This window comes from Zonotrichia albicollis, chromosome 8 (assembly GCF_047830755.1).
Source record: "Zonotrichia albicollis isolate bZonAlb1 chromosome 8, bZonAlb1.hap1, whole genome shotgun sequence".
Taxonomy (NCBI): Eukaryota; Metazoa; Chordata; class Aves; order Passeriformes; family Passerellidae; genus Zonotrichia; species Zonotrichia albicollis.
The window spans coordinates 38085018-38106085 of record NC_133826.1 but is presented as its reverse complement, the minus strand read 5'-3'; the positions used below and the strand labels follow the sequence as shown (position 1 = coordinate 38106085).

The 21068-nt window shown below is 57.4% G+C and overlaps 2 protein-coding genes across 2 annotated transcripts; one reads left to right on the top strand and one right to left on the bottom strand.

Moving 5' to 3' along the window:
- The first annotated feature begins 541 nt into the window (after nt 1-541).
- LOC141729950 (Fc receptor-like protein 3) lies at nt 542-7198 on the top strand. The gene is made up of 7 exons (XM_074546608.1): nt 542-583; nt 4859-5198; nt 5460-5748; nt 5882-6084; nt 6325-6413; nt 6711-6754; nt 7180-7198. The coding sequence occupies exons 1-7, from the start codon at nt 542-544 to the stop codon at nt 7196-7198; spliced, it is 1026 nt and encodes a 341-aa protein (XP_074402709.1).
- A 7226-nt stretch (nt 7199-14424) lies between these two features.
- On the bottom strand, nt 14425-17700 carry LOC141729949 (low affinity immunoglobulin gamma Fc region receptor III-like). Its single transcript, XM_074546607.1, has 7 exons — nt 17670-17700; nt 16758-16907; nt 16242-16499; nt 15578-15637; nt 15393-15476; nt 15003-15024; nt 14425-14915 (listed from the first exon to the last, which is right to left on the bottom strand). Exons 1-7 carry the CDS (start codon nt 17698-17700, stop codon nt 14798-14800), a joined length of 723 nt encoding a protein of 240 aa, XP_074402708.1. The 3' UTR covers nt 14425-14797.
- Between the last annotated feature and the right edge of the window lie 3368 nt (nt 17701-21068).

Genomic DNA, 21068 nt, shown 5'->3' with positions numbered 1-21068 from the left:
ACTGCCAGGACCCCACCAAGCCCTCACATCGGCAGTGGCCACTGTGGTGCAGCTGCAGTGGGGACAGGAACAGCTTGGTCCTCCTGAGGGACCCCCTGAATTCCTCCTCCTCCTGGTAAAACCCTGGAGAGATGGATATCCTGCCAGCACCGGCAGCGCAGTGTCAAGGTGTCCCCCTCCAGCAGTGCCTGTGCTGGCTCTTGGAGCACCAGTGGGTCTGTGGGACAGGAAGGTCACATCTCACTGATGAGACTGTTCTGAGGTGGGTACCCATAGCACCGGGGAAATGTGGGTGCACTGGGGTGCTCTGGGGTGCACTGGGATGTCCTTGTGTGCAGGGCACAGGCTCTTGCCACGCAAGGGGTGTGAGGCCACCTGCGGGGTGGAGCGCACCCTGACCTCTCAGGGGCCACCCTCATAATTTAAGATCCCCCCTCACCATCTATGAATGCGCCCGGTTCCGCGTCTGACACATGTGTAGGTGTCACTCTCTGTGACAGTGAAGTGGTCAGGTCACTCCTGCCACCAACAACGCCTGGCCATGTACCAGGTGGTGCTACCGGTGGCCCCCGAGTTCTGGCAGGTCAGTGTCACCCGGTCCCACAGCACTGCCAGGAGCTGGGTGGTCTGGGAACCTGTGGGTGACAGCGGACACCAGCCTGCCAGAGCCAGCGTGGGGCTGGGGACAGTGGGGTGGGGCCATGGCATCCCCCGAGGACTCACCAGCGAGACCAAGGGTCTGGGTTGGAAAATAAAAGGAACAGGGCTCCGTGGGGGTAAGGCACTGCAGGGACGGCGGCACCAGGGTAAGCGGGGTGTGGTGGCTGTCCCCAGACTGTGGGGACAGCAGTTCTAGTGGGAAAGAGAGTGTGCATGGTCCCCAAAAGATTTGGTGAGGCAGGGGGACATGTCTGTGTCACAGCCACCCGTGCACCACATCCTTGTTTCACAGACACTTTGGGAACAGGGACACTGAGGCCACCCTGGGCTGAGGCAGAACATGGGGACACTGTGACATCCCAGGCGGGAGGACACCATGGACACAGCCCATGCTTGCCCAGGTCACCCCCACCAGCTCATGATCCCATCCCCATGGCCACATCCTCACCATTCTTGTCCCCTTCTGTCCCTGCATCCCAGTTCCCTTCCCCAGTCCCCAGAGCTCCCTGAGCCCAAAGGTGCCGGTCTCCACATTCCTGTCCCCACACCCCCATTCCCAAATTCCTGCCCCCTCTTCCTGTTCCAGTGTCCAAAGCCACCCTACATCCCCAGTCCCACCAAGGTCTACTGTGGGTAACATGGACTGGCATTACTGGCTTTGGGGACCTCTGGGGACCCCGTAGCCCCACTGAGCCCCCTCTCCTCCCCACCTCTGGGGTGTCAGGCTCGTGCCCGGGGCACTCACCCCACAGGAGCAGCGCCACCTTCCCGGCCATCCCAGTGTCCCCAGCCATGTGCACTGGCTGCCACTCGCTGCTGCTCCCCTGGCTGGCGGCCCTTCGGATGAAGGGGAAGGAAGCGAGGTCACATCTGTCCCCACGTGTAGGTGGCCCTTGGTGGGGGCAGGGTGGCCACAAGCTGGGCACAGGCTGGGGACATGGTGGGGATGGTGTTGCCAGGAGTAGGGGGCTCAGGGGATGTGGAAAACCAAGGATGGGTGTCCAGGAGATTGGGGGTCAAGGGGAATTGGGGTCTCCATGCCTGTGGGGATTCAGGGATGGGGGTGCTGTGGGAACATGGTCCCCAGGGATTTGGGGTAATGGAATGTGGGTCCCAAGGTTGGGAGTGCAGGGCAAAAAAGGGGACCCTTGGGAATAGGGGTTCTGAGGCAAGAAGCAGCCCATGGGATGGGATCAATGCAATGGTGGTGGCGGACAATGGCAGTCCTGGGATGGGGGTCCCCAAAGAGGAGAGACCAAGGCAATGGGGGTCCCATGGTTGGGTTCCCAGGGGAATGGGGGACCCATGGTTGGGTTCCCATGGGAATGGGGGTGCCAGGGAGGGGCAGTGGCTGTGTGGGCATGGGGGTCACAGCTCCTTTCCAGGGTGCCTCAGATTTTGGGGTGACTCAGAGCCCAGCAAAGCCCTATCCCTGAAGCACTCCAGGGCTGTCCTGGGAGACTCTGTGTCCCTGCCCCACACACCCCTGGGTCAGGTCCCCCCATTTCCTGCCTCAGCAATCCCAGGCAACACTTGAAGACCAGTTGGTTCAGACCAAAGCCATAGAATAAAACCAAAAATCTTTCCCACACCATTATTTTCCCAATATGTAAAAACTCAGTGAAAATACAACTGGCAAGGTATAAAAGCTTTGCTTTATAGAATCAATTGCTTTCCCAATAAGTCACTCACAAAAAAACTACAAACAAATCACAATGAAATGAGAGTTTTCCGTTCTCTTTAGGAGCCCATTGGTACATCCCACAGCAGTGTTTGCTTGTGGATAACACAGAGTGGGGAATCTCCCTGAGTGTTCAACAGCTCCATGGGATGGTTCCCTGCCTGCTGGGTAGCAACCCAGGCCTGAAGGAAGCCTTTTCTTGGGCCATCTTTAGGAACTCTCCCCATTTTGCTAATTCCCATGCTGAAACTTGATTGATTTCCTTTGTAGGAAGGGGAAAAGCTTTGTCCATCCTTGGGACAGTGCAGAATCTGTGGAAATGCCCCTGTGTGCCTCAGGGTCCAAATGATCAGTTGCTGCATTTCTGGACTGGTTCCCTCTCACGTGCCCCTGCAGGGGTTTTTCCAGTCAGCTCTGCTCTGAAAACCATCAAAGGCCCTCACAGAGACACTGCTTAGGCTCTCTTTGGGGTTTTGTGCTTCTTGCAGGGCTGAGCAAACCACAGCTCAGCTCATCCTGTGGGGGCAGGCCTTTTTCCACCACAGAATTCTCACCTCTGCAGCAGCTCAAAAGCTGCCTGAATCAAAGCCAAGGGGGCAGGGGGGACCCTCAGGTGCTGGCTGCCCCCTGGGGCTGGCCAGAGCAGGGCTGGGCAATGGCCATCCCTGTGCAGTGGGGCTCGGCCATGGCTGGGCCCCATCCTTGTATTGACAGGGGTCCCCAGGATGTGCCACCCTGGGATGGGCACACAGCCAGGAATGTGCAGCGACATTTCTGGAACTGCCACCCCCCGGGACAGGACCCCCATGCCAGGATGTGTCACCCCTGGGACAGGATCCCCCAGCTGAACTCCAGAGGAGAGACCTTGGAGGACAGTAGCCCCCTGTATGTTCCCCCCTAGAAACAGAGAATGCCCCCTTTTTCCCATCTGACCCTCAGCATAAACAGCCTCTTCCCTCTCCTCCAGGACAAATAAAGTGAAAGTGTTGAGCAGGCACAGCCCAGCAGCTCTGTCCCCCAAAGCCTCCTCACCCTTCCCTGCACCCCCTGCTCCCCATTTCCCCCCTCCCCTGGGTCCCCCAACCCGTTCCCTGCTCAGGTGCACCCCAGGATGTCTGATCCAGGAACCGGGAGTGAGAGGATATGGCAAAAAGTAAGAATAAGGAAAATAAGAGAAATAAAGAGAGGAAAAATCAGGGGCAGGCGAGGACACAGAGGCAGAGGTACCCAGGACCCCCATGCCATGCCTGGCCAGGAAACGAACACCCCAGGGGTGATTATGTGGGGTCTAGCCTCACCCCAAAATCTGAGGCACCCAGGGAAGGAGCTGTGACCCTCGTGCCCCCCCATGCACTGCCAAACCCTGGCACCCCCATTCCTCTGGGACCCCAACCTTGGAACCCAATTTACTTCTGCCACCCCTTCCCTGAGACCCCCATCCCTGGACAGCAATTCCCCAGGATCTCCAACCCCAAGGAACACCATCCAAGTAATTCCAGTCCCTGGTACACCCCTGCCCTTGGGGACCTTGATTCCCCCAGTACCACCATTCTCACAGGGTCCCCCTTTCCCTGGCATCCCCATTTCATGATCACAAATCCCAGGAGGCCACATTGTTCTGGGACCTTCCTCCCCAAGTCTGAGTCTACCCAACCCTTGGGACACCCATTTACCTGGGACCCCATCCCTGGGCACCCCATTCTCCTGGACACTCATCCCTGGCTCCTTACACAACCTTAGACCCAAATTGTGGCAACATCATGTCCCCACCATGTCCCACCATCCCCCACCATGTCCCCAGATTATGCAGCCTTGTCTCCAGCCTGTCCCCAGCTTGTAGCCACCCTGCCCCCACCAAGGGCCACCTACATGTGGGGACAGACGTGACCTCGCTTCCTTCCCCTTCATCCGAAGAGCCGCCAGCCAGGGGAGTGGTGGCCACAGCAGCGAGTGACAACCAGTGCACATGGCTGGGGACACCGGGATGGCCGGGAAGGTGGCGCTGCTCCTGTGGGGTGAGTGCCCCAGGCACAGGCCTGACACCTTGGGGATGGACCCTGGTGAGGCAGAGACTGGTGGGGAGGGGGCACAGGGGGACTGTGAGGTCCCCTAAGGTCACCAATGGCAGCAGAGGCAGAGTAGGGCATGGAGCTCAGTGTAACCAGAGATTTAGGGTGGCTTTAGGGACAGAAGTAGGGGAACTGGGATGTGGGGACAGGAAGAGGGGGATAGAGATGTGGGGACAAGGATGTGGCAGAAGGAGCCTTGGGGCTTGGGGCCTGTGGGGATAGGGACAGGGGAACAGGGATACTGGGACATGGAATGGGGCCATGTAACATGCAGATGTCACCTGGCCATGGGGAAAGGTGCCATTGGAATTGGGATCATGGGCACAGGACCATGGGACTTGACCATGGGGACAGGTGCTGTAGGGCTGGTGGAGGTTGGCAGTGCAAACATAGGGTGTCCACAGTGTCCCCATGACCCTGACCCAGCCCTGTCCCTTCTCCCTTCCAGCCCAGATCCTCGGCCTCGCTGGTGAGTCCTCGGAGGATGCCAGGTCCCCACCACATTGTCCCCAACCCTGCAATGGCCCTGGCAGGCTGGTGTCCCCTGTCACTCGCAGGTGCCCAGACCACCCAGCTCCTGGTGGAGCCCCCCTGGAGGCCGGCGGTGCTGTGGGACCGGGTGACACTGACCTGCCAGGGCTCGGGGACTGCTGGTGACACCACCTGGTACAAGGATGGGCAGCCCTGGTGGCAGGAGGGAGGCAACAACTTCACTGTCACTGAGAGTGGCACCTACATGTGTGAGAGACCTGGAAGTGGGTGCAGCCCGCCCGTGAACGTCTCAGACGGTGAGGGTGGTTTGTGTCCCCAGCTTGGCACCCACGAGGACCCCGAGGATGCTGGATGAGCTCTACTCCATGGGTCACTCTCTGGTGTGACCAGAGACTGTCCCCTATACAGGGGGACATTCCAGAGCATCCCACTATGGGGGGACCCTCGTGTTGAAATTGGGGAAACCTGGTGTGCTGGCTTTGACCCAATATGGGGGTCCTGATGACATCAGGACCCTCCAGACCCCTGTGATGTGACGGCACCCCTCTGCCCCCCAGACCAGCTGGTGCTGCAGGTGCCGGCGCGGGCACTGCTGGAGGGGGAAACGCTGACACTGCGCTGCCGGTACAGGCAGGAGAAGTCGGCCACTCTGGTGTTCTACCACGAGGAGACGGAACTGAGAGGGGTCCACAATGGGACCGAGCTGTCCCTGTCCCCTCTGCAGCTGAACCACAGTGGCCGCTACAACTGCAAGGCCTGGGTATCACAGGGATGGGAAGAGTCAGTGCCGGTGACAGTGACAGTGCATGGTGAGCACCTCACAGCCGCCACCCTGACAGCCCCATAGCGCCTTGCCAGGGATTCGGGGTCACCGTTTCCAAAGCCCCCCATCTCCTGCCCTGAGTTTGTCCGGGGACCAGTGCTGGAGGGTCCCCCCTGAGCCCACCTAGGGGTCACTCCTCACTCTCAACTGCTTCAGCACCCCCAGCCCCCTGCGGCCCCAAGCCCCGCTCCTGCACGTGTTCTATCGGGATGAGCGGGTGGTGGGGGGCCCACAGGGGTCCCCGCAACTGCTGGTGCCCGTCGTGGGTGTCTCCCACTCAGGGAATTACAGCTGCCAGGTGCACTCCGAGGGGAGGGCCGTGCGGAAGGGCAGTGCCCGGCTCCCCGTCACGGTGCGCAGTGAGTGCGGTGATGGGCACGGGGAGCCCTCACAGCCTCCTCTAGTCTCCTTTCCTGGGCATCTCCATGTCCCCCGTACACCATGCTTGTGTCCCCCGTCTCTGCCCTGTGTCCCCTCACCCCTCTGTGGTGTGACCCCATCCACAACATCCCCCATCACACCCACCCCCCTTGTCCCTATCCCCCCAAACCAGCTGCCGGCCCCTCCCTGTGCTCTCAGCCCAGTCTCTGTCCCCACAGTGCCCGTGGCCAATGCCATCATCACCCTTGGTGCCCTATCACACCAGGTGCGTGCAGGTGACCCCGTGACCCTGCGCTGCTTGGTTCAGGTGGGCTCAGCCCCTGTCACCTTCACCTGGCTGCACAACGGGCAGGAGGTGGCCCGGGGTCCCCTCCTGGAGCTCAGGGCAGTCGATGTGGGACATTCGGGCACCTACCAGTGCATGGCCACCAACCAGCTGGGACATGATGGGCACCGAGTGTTCCGGGCACTCAGCCAAGAAGTGGCCCTGTTGGTGACACCGTGGGTGATCAGGGACACAGGTAAGGTCACACAGGGTCATTCGGGGTCGAAGGACCCTTGCGGTTCTGGGTGATCCTGATGTGTTCCCCTCTGTTTCTTGCAGTGGCCGCAGGTGTCGGTTGGGCCCTTTTCTTCCTGCTGCTGCTCGTGGGTGTCATTGTGGCCTGGCACCGGTGGCACCGTGTGGGTGGGTGACAATGGGGGGAGAGGGGGTCCTAGGGAGCTGTAGAGGTCCCCAGAGTGTGGGCATGATAGGGCAGCACCCATAGCCCCAGAATTGTCACTTTCCCTGGGGGTCCAGTGGGGTTTGGGGAGGTGCTGGAGGGTCCTGCAAGGATGTTGGGGGTTCTTTCAGAGGCTGTGGGGATGTTTGGAGCGTGTCTGTCCCTGCTGGGCTTTGAATTCTTGAGGCTGAGTTGGCCCAGGGCACTGGGGCGACTCATGAATTCTGGGGGGCTTTAGAGATGCTTGGGGGTGCTGAGAGGAATTGAGGGTCCCATAGGGGTTCAGGAATCTTGAGAGGGGTAGGGCCCTGGGACCCCACAGTCACCCCTCCCCTCTTTCCTTTGCAGCTGCCAGAAAGCAGCATGAAAGGTGAGTGGGGTTCTTCAACCATGAGTTTTTCCCACATGACACAAGTCTCCATCGCCTTCCACACATTGTCTTTTTCCCCACAGGGCCCGCCCTGATCCCCCGGCCCACCCAGAGGAGGGAGAGGTTGTGTACACCCACGTTGTGAGCACCAAACATGTGCAGTGTGAGTACTGTGGATTGGGGGGACAGTGACAGTGGTGTCACCCCTTCCCCTTTGGTCCCCCCAACCATTCTGTCCTGCAGGGCCCTCAGGCATCACCGACCACCAGTAACCCTGGTTTGCCTACGTGGAGCTGCAGGGACCCCAAGGGCGACCAAGAAATCCCAGTGACATCAATGAGGTTGTGCTGTGACACTGGAGGCAACTGGGATGCACTGGGTGTCCCCACCCATGGGCACCCACTTGTGTGTGTGCTCCCACTAAAAACTGCCCCTCCCTGTGGAGGCACAAAGATCCCAAAGGGCTGAGAGAAGAACAATTTCCTGCAACAGCAACGAGAGAGAATAAAACCAAAAGCTACAGCAACAAGGATCAGATTCCAAATTTTCACAAAAAGATCAATTTCCTGGGGAAGTCCCCAAAAGGAACAAACCCTGGACAATCTCCCCTCCACAATTCCTCCACCAGAGGAACCTGCAACTTGCAACTTCCTTGCTCTGATGGCCAAAGCGGCCTTTAGGGGGCTCTGGATTCTCTTGTGCCCTGTCCCAAATTCCTCCTCTGCCCTGTTGCCCCCACGAGGATGTAACAAATGCTCTGTGGGGGTTCCAGAGCCTCCCCCTTCTTCAGAGCAGGTCAGGATCCGGCCATGGCACAGCGTGGGATGTCAGAGACAAGAAAAGTTTGATGTCTGGAGACATTGTGGAACATCTGTGTGTGGCAGGGATGGGTCAGACTTTGCTTTTGGCGAGACTGGGCCCCGTCTGTCCATCAGACTGTCAGCCATGGCACACTGGGGACAGTGTGAGGCTCTGCCAAAGCCAGCTCCTGAGTGGCCGGGTGACCAGAAGTGCCAGTTGGGGAGAGGGCCCTTGTTAGCCAAACTGGCTTAAAAGGTAGAGCATGAGGTTGCCAAGTGCCTGACCCTGTCTTTCTTGGGATGTCTGTCTCATCCCAGGAGCTGGCAACTCATTTAAATGAGAAATGTCTCCCAAGGAAAGTGGGAAATGTTCTGGAATGAAAAGAAGACCCAATGCTAAAACTTTTATTAATTTCAAAAATGATGGGGCTTCCAGGCCAAAGTGTAGAAAAAGGAGTAACAGCTCTTTACTAGGAAATTTATAAACTAGAACAGAACAAACAACACAAACCCAGAACTTTCCCTCCCGCTCATCACTGTTGGTTTTTGTGGCAGTTATAACCTCGGCCAGAAGGGGGCGCTGCAGAGAGCACTCCCGGCCAGCAGGGGGCTCCCCGCTCCAGCTCCATCCCCTCAGGGGCCATGGCGGCCTCAGATGGGAGGGAGGAGAGGAAATCGCTCCTTTTGCAAACTCACGGGCATCAATTGGTCCCGGCACCACCACTGGCAGCGGGCAGAAGCCACCAAGGCAGCAGGTTGGATCCCAGTGCCCACTGGCAGCGTAGCAGTGTCCCGGGGCATGGCACACACCCTGTGCAACACCTGCAACCACTCTCCATGATCCGGAATGGAAGGAAGGCAGCGCCTGTCCCCAGGCTGGTCTCGGGTCCACAGCAGCCCCTGTGGTGTCTTTATGCCACAATTCCTGCAAACCCTCAGCCTTTTACTGAGGTGAGGAGGGCAGGGATGGAGCAGCTTTGGGGAAACCTGGAATCCACACAGGATCACTCCCCACAGCCCCGCCATACCTGTGGGGCAGAGCCACAGCTCAATATTTCCACAGTTTTCCCTCCTGTCTGGCAGTGACAGCCAAAAGCCAAACACCCTTCCCAGGCCATTCTAAACGGCTGCAGGTTTGAGGCAGGCAGGAGGAGGCAACTGGTCTGGTTGTTGAGCAGATTGTTGTGGGATATGCAAGGTTTTTGGGGCTATCTCAGACCCTTGCTGCAAGGGACAAAATGATCAATTTCTGCATTTCTGGACTGGTTCCCTCTCAGCTGCCCCTGCAGGGGTGTTTCCAGCCAGCCCTGCTCTGACAACCATCAAAGGCCCTCACAGAGCCACTGCTTGGGCTCCCTTTGGGGTTTGTGCTTCTTGCAGGGCTGAGCAAACCACAGCCAGGCCTGTTTCCACCCACAGAATTCTCACCTCTGCAGCAGCTCTAAAGCTGCCAGAATCAAAGCCAAGGGGGCAGGGGGGACCCTCAGGTGCTGGCTGCCCCCTGGGGCTGGGCAGAGCGGAGCTGGGCAATGGCCATCCCTGTGCAGTGGGGCTGGGCCATGGCTGGGTGTCATGGTTTGACCAGGAAGAAGTTGGGAATTTTGGGAAGCTGTGGTCAAACCAATGAAGGTTTTGGGTTTGAGACTGGCGTCCGGTGTGGCCAGTGGGGTTTGGACACACCTCCGAGAATACACAGGGGTTAAAAGCAGGGCACTGCCCTGGCATTTCCTCTTTTTGGACATCGCGGCCGAGGAGTCCAGACCTCTCTCCCTCGCCCGGCCCGCTGCTGCTGGGCGGGGGAGGGGCCAGCCATGCGGTGAGGCCTGGGCCTGGACAGTGATGGGCTTGAGGGGGCTTCGGGGGGGGCTCCAAGGATGGAAGGGTGGGGGAGCCCCAAGAGACATCGGGCAGCCAGCTCCCCTTCCCCCCCCCCCCCCCCCAGGAGAGCAGCCAGCTCCCCTTCCCCCCCCCCCCCCCAGGAGAGCAGCCAGCTCCCCTTCCCCCCCCCCCCCCCCGGAGAGAGAGAGCCGGCGGCACCGAATGTGATGGCAGCCAGCCAGGAGGAGAAGGGGGGAGAGAGAGAGAGCCCGGCCGGCCGCAGCAGCAGCACGTGTGGGAGTATCATCTCCTCCCAGGACAGACAGAGACTGAAAACTTTTAACCCTTTCCTGCATGATTGGGGCCTTGCGAAAATGCTAATCCTCCTCGAAGCTGAATAAGAAGGGAGATGAGAGATGATATGAGATAAGGACCTTGGCCCGGAGTTTGTGGAGATGATTGGATGGGGAGAGATGATTTGGAGTGGCCTTTGGGCTGGACGTTTTCTTGTAGCCATGGACTCAGTTGTTCCTGTGACACAGACTGCATTTAGGGGGAGGCAGTGCCTCAAAACCAGGAGGGTTCATTTGTGAGGACCCCCCGGCCCCAGGGGGTTGGAAATATATGGGGGGGACAGTTGTCCCAAAAGCAGAGACTGTGCCTTTTTGGAGTGAGACAAGGCATCCTTGAAAGACCACCCTAAAAGCAGCTCTGGCCATGTCTCAGTGGTGAGAGCACTGAGCATGGAAGGAACATGTCACAAGCGGCAAATGGACTTTCCGGGCGGTGCCAAAGTGACAAAGAAGCATCCGGGATTTCACTGTTTCCAGGAAAAGCCTATGGAACAAGAAGGACTCCTTTTCCTCTCCATGAACTGCAGTTTGAGTATACTAACGTGTGGGGCCAAGGCTGAGCAGTTGGTATTTTTGAGAGAATGTATTGGATTGGGAAAGTTAGGGAGTGGGGAGGAGGAAAAGTGGTTTTTGTAAGGCTTTCAATTTTTTTTTTTCTTTTCCTTATAGTCTTTCCTATTTTTTCCCTGTAGTTTTAGGTAATAAAGTGTTATTTATGTTTAAGTTGGAGCCTGTTTTGCTTATTCCTGGTCACATCTCACAGCAGACACCAGGGTGAGGCATTTTCATGGGGGCACTGGCTCTGTGCCAGGCTCAAACCATGACATTTTTTGGTTCCCTGGACCGGGAAATCGAATCACGGGAGAATGATGAGGTAAAGCTGTGAGATGAGACCAAGAAGAATAAGGAAAGCATGTACTAAGTTAAGGTAGATAGATAGTCATAGTGAATCTGAGGTATTATTGTGTAGAAGTGTTTTGTAGTTCTGTTGATAATTTTAGAAAGTGTATTCTCGGAGGTGAAGGGTGGAGTGTCATGGTTTGACCAGGAAGAAGTTGGGAATTTTGGGAAGCTGTGGTCAAACCAATGAAGGTTTTGGGTTTGAGACTGGCGTCCGGTGTGGCCAGTGGGGTTTGGACACACCTCCGAGAATACACAGGGGTTAAAAGCAGGGCACTGCCCTGGCATTTCCTCTTTTTGGACATCGCGGCCGAGGAGTCCAGACCTCTCTCCCTCGCCCGGCCCGCTGCTGCTGGGCGGGGGAGGGGCCAGCCATGCGGTGAGGCCTGGGCCTGGACAGTGATGGGCTTGAGGGGGCTTCGGGGGGGGCTCCAAGGATGGAAGGGTGGGGGAGCCCCAAGAGACATCGGGCAGCCAGCTCCCCTTCCCCCCCCCCCCCCCCAGGAGAGCAGCCAGCTCCCCTTCCCCCCCCCCCCCCAGGAGAGCAGCCAGCTCCCCTTCCCCCCCCCCCCCCCCCGGAGAGAGAGAGCCGGCGGCACCGAATGTGATGGCAGCCAGCCAGGAGGAGAAGGGGGGAGAGAGAGAGAGCCCGGCCGGCCGCAGCAGCAGCACGTGTGGGAGTATCATCTCCTCCCAGGACAGACAGAGACTGAAAACTTTTAACCCTTTCCTGCATGATTGGGGCCTTGCGAAAATGCTAATCCTCCTCGAAGCTGAATAAGAAGGGAGATGAGAGATGATATGAGATAAGGACCTTGGCCCGGAGTTTGTGGAGATGATTGGATGGGGAGAGATGATTTGGAGTGGCCTTTGGGCTGGACGTTTTCTTGTAGCCATGGACTCAGTTGTTCCTGTGACACAGACTGCATTTAGGGGGAGGCAGTGCCTCAAAACCAGGAGGGTTCATTTGTGAGGACCCCCCGGCCCCAGGGGGTTGGAAATATATGGGGGGGACAGTTGTCCCAAAAGCAGAGACTGTGCCTTTTTGGAGTGAGACAAGGCATCCTTGAAAGACCACCCTAAAAGCAGCTCTGGCCATGTCTCAGTGGTGAGAGCACTGAGCATGGAAGGAACATGTCACAAGCGGCAAATGGACTTTCCGGGCGGTGCCAAAGTGACAAAGAAGCATCCGGGATTTCACTGTTTCCAGGAAAAGCCTATGGAACAAGAAGGACTCCTTTTCCTCTCCATGAACTGCAGTTTGAGTATACTAACGTGTGGGGCCAAGGCTGAGCAGTTGGTATTTTTGAGAGAATGTATTGGATTGGGAAAGTTAGGGAGTGGGGAGGAGGAAAAGTGGTTTTTGTAAGGCTTTCAATTTTTTTTTTTCTTTTCCTTATAGTCTTTCCTATTTTTTCCCTGTAGTTTTAGGTAATAAAGTGTTATTTATGTTTAAGTTGGAGCCTGTTTTGCTTATTCCTGGTCACATCTCACAGCAGACACCAGGGTGAGGCATTTTCATGGGGGCACTGGCTCTGTGCCAGGCTCAAACCATGACACTGGGCCACAACCTTTGATGGCCACAACAAAAACATCAGCCACTCCACAATACTTTTCACTATCTGAACAACATCGCAATATATAATCAACAGTATAATCAATAATGTAATATCAATTCATATAATATCCAGTAAAAGTCAACTTCCATTAACTTGTTTCTCACAATACATATTAGTAAACATTTAAACATGCTATTCCTGTCCTCACATTTTTGCCTAAAAGACCGGTAATTTCAAAGTTATAATAGTTCAGAGAGGAGGAGGTCATATTTTCCATTCCAAGGGAGGCTCCCACTTTGTTCAGCTTCCTTGACAGAGCTGAAGAAAGAAACACAATTTCGTCCAGTTTAACCAAAGAGCTGCATTTTTGTCCCAGGATTAGGGAACCAGCTCCTGTGCCCCCTTGGAACTGGAATGGGCACCAGTAAGCCACCTTAGTGGAAGCACTGGGAGGGGGATTGCAGAGCTAAACACATGGGGGTTAAGAGGAACAAATCTGACTTTGATTTATGTTTCAACATATGCTACACATGAGGTGAAAAATGACTCTGTTGGTTGTACATGAGCTGGGAACCCTGTCCCTGGCGAGGCTTCACGCAACAGAGAATCAGGGGAGAGAAAGCTTCAGTGATCGGGCTGTGAGTGACACCCACTGGCTGGTGGGACAGATTCCCAGGAAAAACGTCTGGGAAAAATGGCTGGGAAATCAGGCTGTGGGAGGAGCCTTTGTAAATGAAGGCAGCCAACTGTGACACAACAGGAGCGTTTGCTTTGGGTTTCATGGAGGATCATGGTCTCGCTTGGAGGGTCAGTTTGGCCCTCCTCCCCTGTGGGATTGACATTCTCTGAACCTGGGAGAAACAGTGAGAGAAGCAAAGAAGGATCCAAACAGTTCTTATCTCATTTACTGCTCCTGTGTTTTTCACACATGGAATGCATTGTGGAAAATTGTTTACCTGAAGGGAATTGGTAATTGGATTCTGGTATGAGAGTTTTGATTCACTGACCGATTGAATCCAGGTCTGTGTGTGTCAGGACTGTTGGCTGACAGTCATGAGATTGTGTGCAGTGGAGTGCAGTTGAGTGCTTGGCAGATTCAGTTTAGATGTAATAAAATATAGAATAATACGGTATTAAAAAGTAATTAATTAGCCTCCTCAAAAGATGGAGTCTGATACATCATTCCTCCCAGTCGCAGGGCAAAAATATCACCGATACTTCCCCACCCCCATCTTTTCCTCCCGGTGGTTCTTCTTCCCTATCCGCACCCGTTCTTCCCTGCTTCGCTGCTTCCCTGAGGCAGCTCATTCCTGCTCGTCCTGGGCATTCCTTCATTGCTTTCCCCGATGGAGCGGATGCTGCCTGCACCCACCTGCCACCTCTGCCGTGTTTCCCATGCTGCCCACAGCACCGAGCCTGCTGCACCTGCCCCCGCAGCCCCAGCCCACAGCAGCCAGCCCAGAGTCCCCAGTGCCGCAGCACCAGCCCGCAGCCAGCCCGCAGCAGCCAGCCTGCAGCCATCGCTCACCCATGCCAGAGACACGCAGGTGCCGTCCTTGGAAATCACGCCCAGCCACTCACAAAAGCCATGTGGGCTCGCCCTGGCTTGCAGCACACACACTCCATCCGCCGAGCTGGTGCCCACAGAGCGCCCGGGCTCCTTGTGGTAACACTGTCCCTGTCTTGTGTTTCTCTCTCTATCCTTTTCCCTTTCTACACCCTTCTATTCCCCTTCGGTACGAAAGTTTATCCTCCTTTATCAGTAAACAGCTCTCAGATATTATATTGCCATGTTTGTGCTTCATTTTCACCTTAGAAACCTTTCAGCAAGAATCCTCCCCAACTCCCCCATTTACAGCGGGATGGGACAGGGGTAGTGGGAGGGGGAATGGGGAAGCCCTGGGTGCACTGCAAATGCTGTGGGGAGAGAATGGGGCAGTCCCTGAGAGTACTTGGGCCCTTGGATGGGGCTGGGGAGCCTCTGCAGGAACCAGCAAACGGATGGGGAAGCCCTTGGGGGTACTGGGAAAGGAAATGGGGAGCACAGGGTGCCCTGTGTAGCCTCCCCTCTGACCCATGACCACCTCCCCTGGAAGGATGGGCAATCACAGGAGTCATGGAGGGAGCACCCCCAGTGTCACCCAGTGCCTCCCGCTTCACAGAGCATCACAACTTTTGGTGTAGATTTTCATAGATGTCGCTGGGTTCCAACGGTTGCCTTTGCAGCTCCATGTACGTCGCCTGAGGATCCTCCACTGGGAGTTCTAGGGGGTTTTGGGGGGCCCTGTGGGAATAAGGGGGTGTGTGGAAGGGGATGGGAGGTGCTGGGGGTTTGGGTAAAAGGTGTATCATGGCTGGAGGCTGCACTCACCTTTCCTGGTGCTTCCTGGCATCTGCAAAGGAAAACTGGAGGGGTGAGTTTGGACACCCAGGGGCCGCAGGGTCTCTGAACCACCACCAGACACACAATTCTCCCCGGGCCCTCCCAGTATCCCTGTTCCCCCCTCAGTATCCCTGACCCACCACACTTGCACCAACACCCTGAGCCCCCAGAACTCTGAGTCTGGCAGGGAGGAGGACCCCTGATAGAACCCCCAACATCCCTGCAGGACCCTCCAACAGCTCCCCAGGGCTCTGAGCCATGGTCACTGGGGGCTGAGCCCTGCCCAAGTCAGGGGCTGTGGGTGCAGCCCTAGGGCCCCCCTTCTCTGAGGGCCTTCCCCCCCCTCTCCATGACCCCTGTGCCCCCATTGTCACTCACCCACATGGTTCCACCGATGCCAGGCCACAATGACACCCATGAGCAGGAGCAGGAACAAAAGGGCCCCACTGACACCTGCGGCCACTGCAAGAAGCAGAGGGGGTCACATCAGGGTCACCCATCACCCCAGGGATCCTGCAATCTCTGGTGACCCTGTGTGACCCCAGCTGTGTCCCTGCCTGTACCCGTGTCATGCGGTGTCACCTCCAGGACATCAGGGGTGATGGTGGCGTGGGCCACGGGCACTGCGGGGACAGAGACAGGGCTGAGGCCACAGGAAGGGCCTAGCAGCCAGTGTGGGTGGATAGGGATGGGGGATGGGTGTGGTGGGGGATGTTGGGGATGGGGTCACACCAAAGAGGGGTGAGAGGACAAGGGGAGTGGAGGAAGGACACAAGCAATGTGTTATGGGGAACATGGATGTACTCAGGCAGGGGACCCGAGGAGGCTGTGGGGGCTCCCCATGCCCATCCCCACACTCACTGTGCACCGTGATGGCAGAGCCGGGCGCTGCTCTTCCACACGGCATCCCCTCGGAGTGCACCTGGCAGCTGTAATTCCCCGAGTGGGAGACCCCCACGGCGGGCACCAGCAGCTGCAGGGACCCCAGTGGGCCCCCCACCACTGCCCGTCCCAGTAGAACACGTGCAGGAGGGGAGATTGGGGCTGCAGGGTGCTGGGGTTGCTGAGGCAGCTGAGAGTCAGGGGGGACCCCTGAGTGGGCTCAGGGGGACCCTCCAGCACCAGCACAGGGGAGAGATCAGGGCAGGAGAGGCGAGGGGGATTTGTGGCCCTGAGTCTCTGGGGATGGGCTGTGGGACTGCCGAGGCGGGGCTCTGGGGTGCTCACCCTGAACTGTCACTGTCACCAGCGCTGACTCCTTCCAACCCCAGGTTCCCACCTGGCCCTTGCAGCGGTAGCGGCCACTGTGGTTCAGCCGCAGACGGGACAGGGACAGCTGAGTGCCATTGGGGAACACCTCCAGTTCCTTGTCCTCGTGGTAGAAGGACACTGAGGTGATCGGGTTGTCTCGCCAGCTCCGGCAGCGCAGTGTCACTGTGTCCCCCTCCAAGAGCACCTGCACTGGCACCTGCAGCACCAGCCAGTCTGGGGGACAGGGAAGTCTTATCATATCTCAGCGATCTGAAGGGTCCCCATGTCAAAGGGATATATCCATTGGATCACACCCAGCACACTAGGTGTCCCCAGTACCCACACGAGTTCACCCACACTGGAATGCTCTGGGATGTCCCCAGAGCAGGGGACACGCTTGGGTCACACAAAAGGTGAGCCATGGAGCGGAGCCCACCCAGAGCTTTTGGGGTCCCCGCGGGTGCCAGCCTGGGGACACCAAACACCCCTCACCTTCTGAGATGTTCACAGCGGGGCTGAGCCCACTGCCAGGTCTGTCACACTCATAGGTTCCACTCAGGGTGACAATGAGGTGGTCCTTTCCCTGCTGCCACCAGCGCCGCCTGTCCTTGTACCAGGTGGTGGCACCGGCAGTCCCCAAGCCTTGGCAGGTCAGTGTCACCCGGTCCCACAGCACCACCGGCCTCCAGGGGGGCTCCATCAGGAGCTGGGTGGTCTGGGCACCTGTGGGTGACAGGGGACACCAGCCTGCCAGGGCCAGCATGGGCGTGGGGACAGCAGGGTGGGGCCATGGCATCCTCCGAGGACTCACCAGCGAGGCTGAGGGTCTGGGCTGGAAGGGAGAAGGGACAGGGCTGGGTGGGGGTGGCACTGCAGGAACAGCTACACAGGAGCACAGGGCATGGGGTTTTCCCCAATAGGTCTCAGTGGGGGCATTAGTGTGGCACAGAAGGACAGGGACACAGCAGCCAACTCTTGCTTAGGCATGGGGACACTGTACTGGCACAGGTCACCCCTGCCAGCCCCACAGCCACATCCCCATGGTTCTGTACCCATGGTCCCATTCCGATGGCACCTGTCCCCATGGTCCATCAGCATGGGGCTTGACCCCTTGTCCCTGTCCTTGCAACCCTGTGTCCCTGTCCTTGTTCCCACAGCTGCCCCAGCCCCAAGGTTCCTTCTGCCACATCCTTGTCCCCACATCTCTATCCCCCTGTCCCTTTCCCCAAATCCCTGTTCCACGCTTCCTGCTCCCTGTTCCTGTTCCCTTTTCCTGTCCCCACAGCCACCCCAAACTGGGGTCCATGGACTCTGGCATTGGGGACCTCAGGGGACCCCACAGCCCCCCTGTGCCCTCTCCCCTCCCCATCCCCGGGGTGTCAGGCCCGTGCCCGGGGCACTCACCCCACAGGAGCAGCGTCACCTTCCCGGCCATCACGGTGTCCCCAGCCTTGTGAACTGGCTGTCCCTTGCTGCTGTGGCCACCGCTCCCCTGGCTGGCGGCTCTTCGGATGAAGGGGAAGGAAGCGAGGTCACATCCGTCCCCATGTGTAGGTGGCCCTTGGTGGGGGCAGGGTGGCCACAAGCCGAGGACAAGCTGGGGACAAGGCTGCATAGTCTGGGGACATGGTGGGGGATGGTGTTTCCAGGAGTGGGGGGCTCAGGGGATGTGGGGAACCAAGGATGGGTGTCCAGGAGAATGGGGTTCCAGGGGAATTGGGGTCTTCATGCCTGGGGACATTCAGAGATCCCCTGAACATGGTCCCCAGAGATTTGGGGTCATGGCATGTGGGTGCCAGGGTTGGGGGTGCAACGGGAAAAAGGGGACCCTTGGGAATAGGGGTTCTGGGGGAAGAAGCAGCCCATGGGATGGGATCAAGGCAATGGTGGTGATGGGCACTGGCAGTCCTGGGATGGGGGTACCCAGGGAGGAGAGACCAATGCAATGGGGTTCCCATGGTTGGGTTCCCAGGGGAATGGGGGTGCCAGGGGTGGGCAGTGGCTGGGCAGGCACAGGGGTCTCAACTCATTCCCTGGTTGCCTCAGATTTTTGGGGTGACCCAGAGCCCAGCACAGCCCCCACCCTGAGGCACCCCAGGGCTTTCCTGGGACTCTCTTTGCCCCTGGCCCCACACACTCCTGGGTCCCTCCAATTTCCTGGCTCAGCAATCCCAGGCAACACTTGATGTCCAATTGCTTCAGACAAAATTATACATCCATAGAATAAAAGCAAAAATCTTTCCCACACCATTATTATCCCAAAAAAGAACAAACTCAGTGAAAACCAAACTGACAAGGTATAAATTGCTCTCCTTTATAGAATCCATTCCTTTCTCAAGAAGTTCCTCACAATAAAAACACAAACAAATCCCAATGAAATTAGACTTTTACGTTCCTTTTAGCAGTCCATTGGTGCATCCCACAGCATCATTTGCTTGTGGATAACAGAGAATGTGGAATCTCCCTGAGTGTCCAACAGCTCCCTGGGATTGTTCCCTGCCTGCTGGAAAGCAACCCAGCCCCTAAAGAAGCCTTTACTTGGGCCATTTTTAGGAACTCTCCCCATTTTGCTTATTCTCACGCTGAAACTTGATTGACTTCCCATGGAGGAAGGGAGGAAGCTCTGTCCATCCTTGGAACAGTGCACAGGAATCTGTGGAAATGCCCATGTGTGCCTCAGGGTTTGATTCCCTGGTAAATCCACTCCAGTCTGCCCTGAATTCCCCTGCCTTGGCACTCCCTTCTCCTGCTGTGAAACCCTTGTTCCCCAGTCCATCATGTGCAGCCCCTGCTCAATATTTCCACACTTTTCCCTCTTATTTTGGGGCCACAGAGTGAACCCAAATATTTTTTCCATGAGGTTCCAGAAGTCTGCCGCTTTTCTTCAAGAAAAAGCGTTTCAGTCAGGTTGATGAGCAGATTGTTGTGGTCTTTGCAGTAGTTTTGTGGTTTTCTCAGTCCCTTGGGCATAGGCACAAAATTATTAACTGCTGCATTTCCGGACTGGCTCCCTCTCAGCTGCCCTTGCAGGGGGTGTTTCCAGCCAGTCCTGCTCTGAAAACCATCAGAGGCCCTCACAGAGCCACTGCTTGGGCTCCCTTTGGGTTTTGTGCTTCTTGCAGAGCTGACCAAACCACAGGCCAGGACTGTTTCCATCCACAGGATTCTCACCTTTGCAGCAGCTCTAAAGCTGTCAGAATCAAAGCCAAAGGGGCAGAGGGGACCCTCAGGTGCTGGCTGCCACCTGGGGCTGGGCAGAGCAGAGCTGGACAATGGCCATCCCTGTGCAGTGGGGCTGGGCCATGGCTGGGCCCCACCCTTGGATGGCCACTGGCTTCAAGGAGCAGGAGTTTGGGAGCTCCTTCCTGCCCAGGGCTCCATTCCCCAGCTGCTCTTGCCGGCTCAGATCCTGCAGGGGACGAGCAAGAATGGAGAAGTCTGGACCCCTCTGGAGCTGCCATCCCCCAGGACAGAACCTCCTTGTCCAGCATGTGTCCCCCCTGGGACAGGATCCCCCCAGAGCAGGAGACCCCTGGATTTGCCCCCCCCAGGTCAGAACCTGCCCCCTGTGTGAGAAAGGTGTCAAACAGCCTCTTCCTTCTTCTGCAGGAGAGAGAAAGTGTTGTGGGGGTAAAAGCTGGACACCCCCATCTGCCACAGCCTCCCCAGCCCTCTCTGCAGACCCCTCACCGCTGCTTCCCCCACAGTGGGCTTCCCTCCAACTCGTTCCGTGCTCAGGGCCTCCCAAGGTTCATCAAGTCACGAAACTGATGTTTGTGAAATTGAGGGGTAAAATGATGGAAATGGAAATAAAGAGGAGAAAAGCCCCTGGGGTCTATGGGGACACAGACCCAGACCTTCTTTGAACGTACCTGGAGTGACACTCCCAAACCACAAGCACCCTGAGGGGGACTTTGCTGGACCGTGGGTCACCCCAAAATCTGAGCCACCCAGGGAAGGAGCTTTGACCAATGGGCTCACCAAGCCACTGCCCATCCCTGGCACTCCTATTGCCCTTGAAATCAAATCATGGGATCACCATTCCTCACCTTGCCTGGTATCCCCATCCCAGTACTGACATTCCCCAGGATCTCCATGGTCTAGGACACCATTCCCAAGGAGCCCTCTCCTGTTTATTCCATCTCCTGAAATCTGCCTTTCTCCAGGACCTTGATTCTCCCAGGACCCACATTCCCACAGGGACATCCATTCCCATAGCATCCCCATCCCCTGACCCCCAATCCCTGGAGCCCACGCTCCCCTGAGACTCCCATCCCTGAGTCCTCCCTAGCTCTGGGCATCCCCATTCCCATAGCCCACCTATCCCTGGTGACTCCCCCCCTATCAGGACCCCCAGTTCAAGGGGCCCCATTTCTGGGACCCCCATTCCCCTGGACATCCATCCATCCCCAGGTCCCTTAACTCACCAAGTCCCCCAAACATGGGAACCCCACGTCCTGCTGTGTCCAACCCAGCCTTGTCCCCAGGCTGTTCCCACACTTCCGTCAGCCTGTCTCCAAGGCCACATCCCCATGATCCTGTGCTTGTGGCCACCCTGCCCCCACCAAAGGCCACCAACACATAAGGAAAAGACCTGACCTCGCCTTCTTCCCCTTCATCCAAAGAGCCACCACCAAGGGGACAGCCACCCCCAGCACTGAGTGACAGCCAGTGCACATGGCTGGGGACACTGGGATGGCCAGGAAGGTGGCACTGCTCCTGTGGGGTGAGTGCCCCGGGCACGGGCTTGACACCCCAGGGATAGGGACGGGAGGGGGCACAGGGGGGCTGTGGGGTCCTTTG

Bases quoted from the DNA above. Each gene is read 5' to 3' on its own strand.
- LOC141729950 (XM_074546608.1), top strand. From the start codon at position 542: ATGTACCAGGTGGTGCTACCGGTGGCCCCCGAGTTCTGGCAG. The intron at 5,749-5,881 runs GCGCCTTGCCAG...CAACTGCTTCAG, and splicing joins GCCACCCTGACAGCCCCATA to CACCCCCAGCCCCCTGCGGC. The intron at 6,414-6,710 runs GTGGGCTCAGCC...TGTTTCTTGCAG, and splicing joins CCCTGCGCTGCTTGGTTCAG to TGGCCGCAGGTGTCGGTTGG.
- LOC141729949 (XM_074546607.1), bottom strand. From the start codon at position 17,700: ATGGCCGGGAAGGTGACGCTGCTCCTGTGGG. The intron at 15,638-16,241 runs GTGAGCACCCCA...CTGTCCCCGCAG, and splicing joins GGTGACAGTGACAGTTCAGG to TGCCCGTGGCCCACGCCACC. The intron at 14,916-15,002 runs GTGAGTGCAGCC...TTATTCCCACAG, and splicing joins GCCAGGAAGCACCAGGAAAG to GGCCCCCCAAAACCCCCTAG.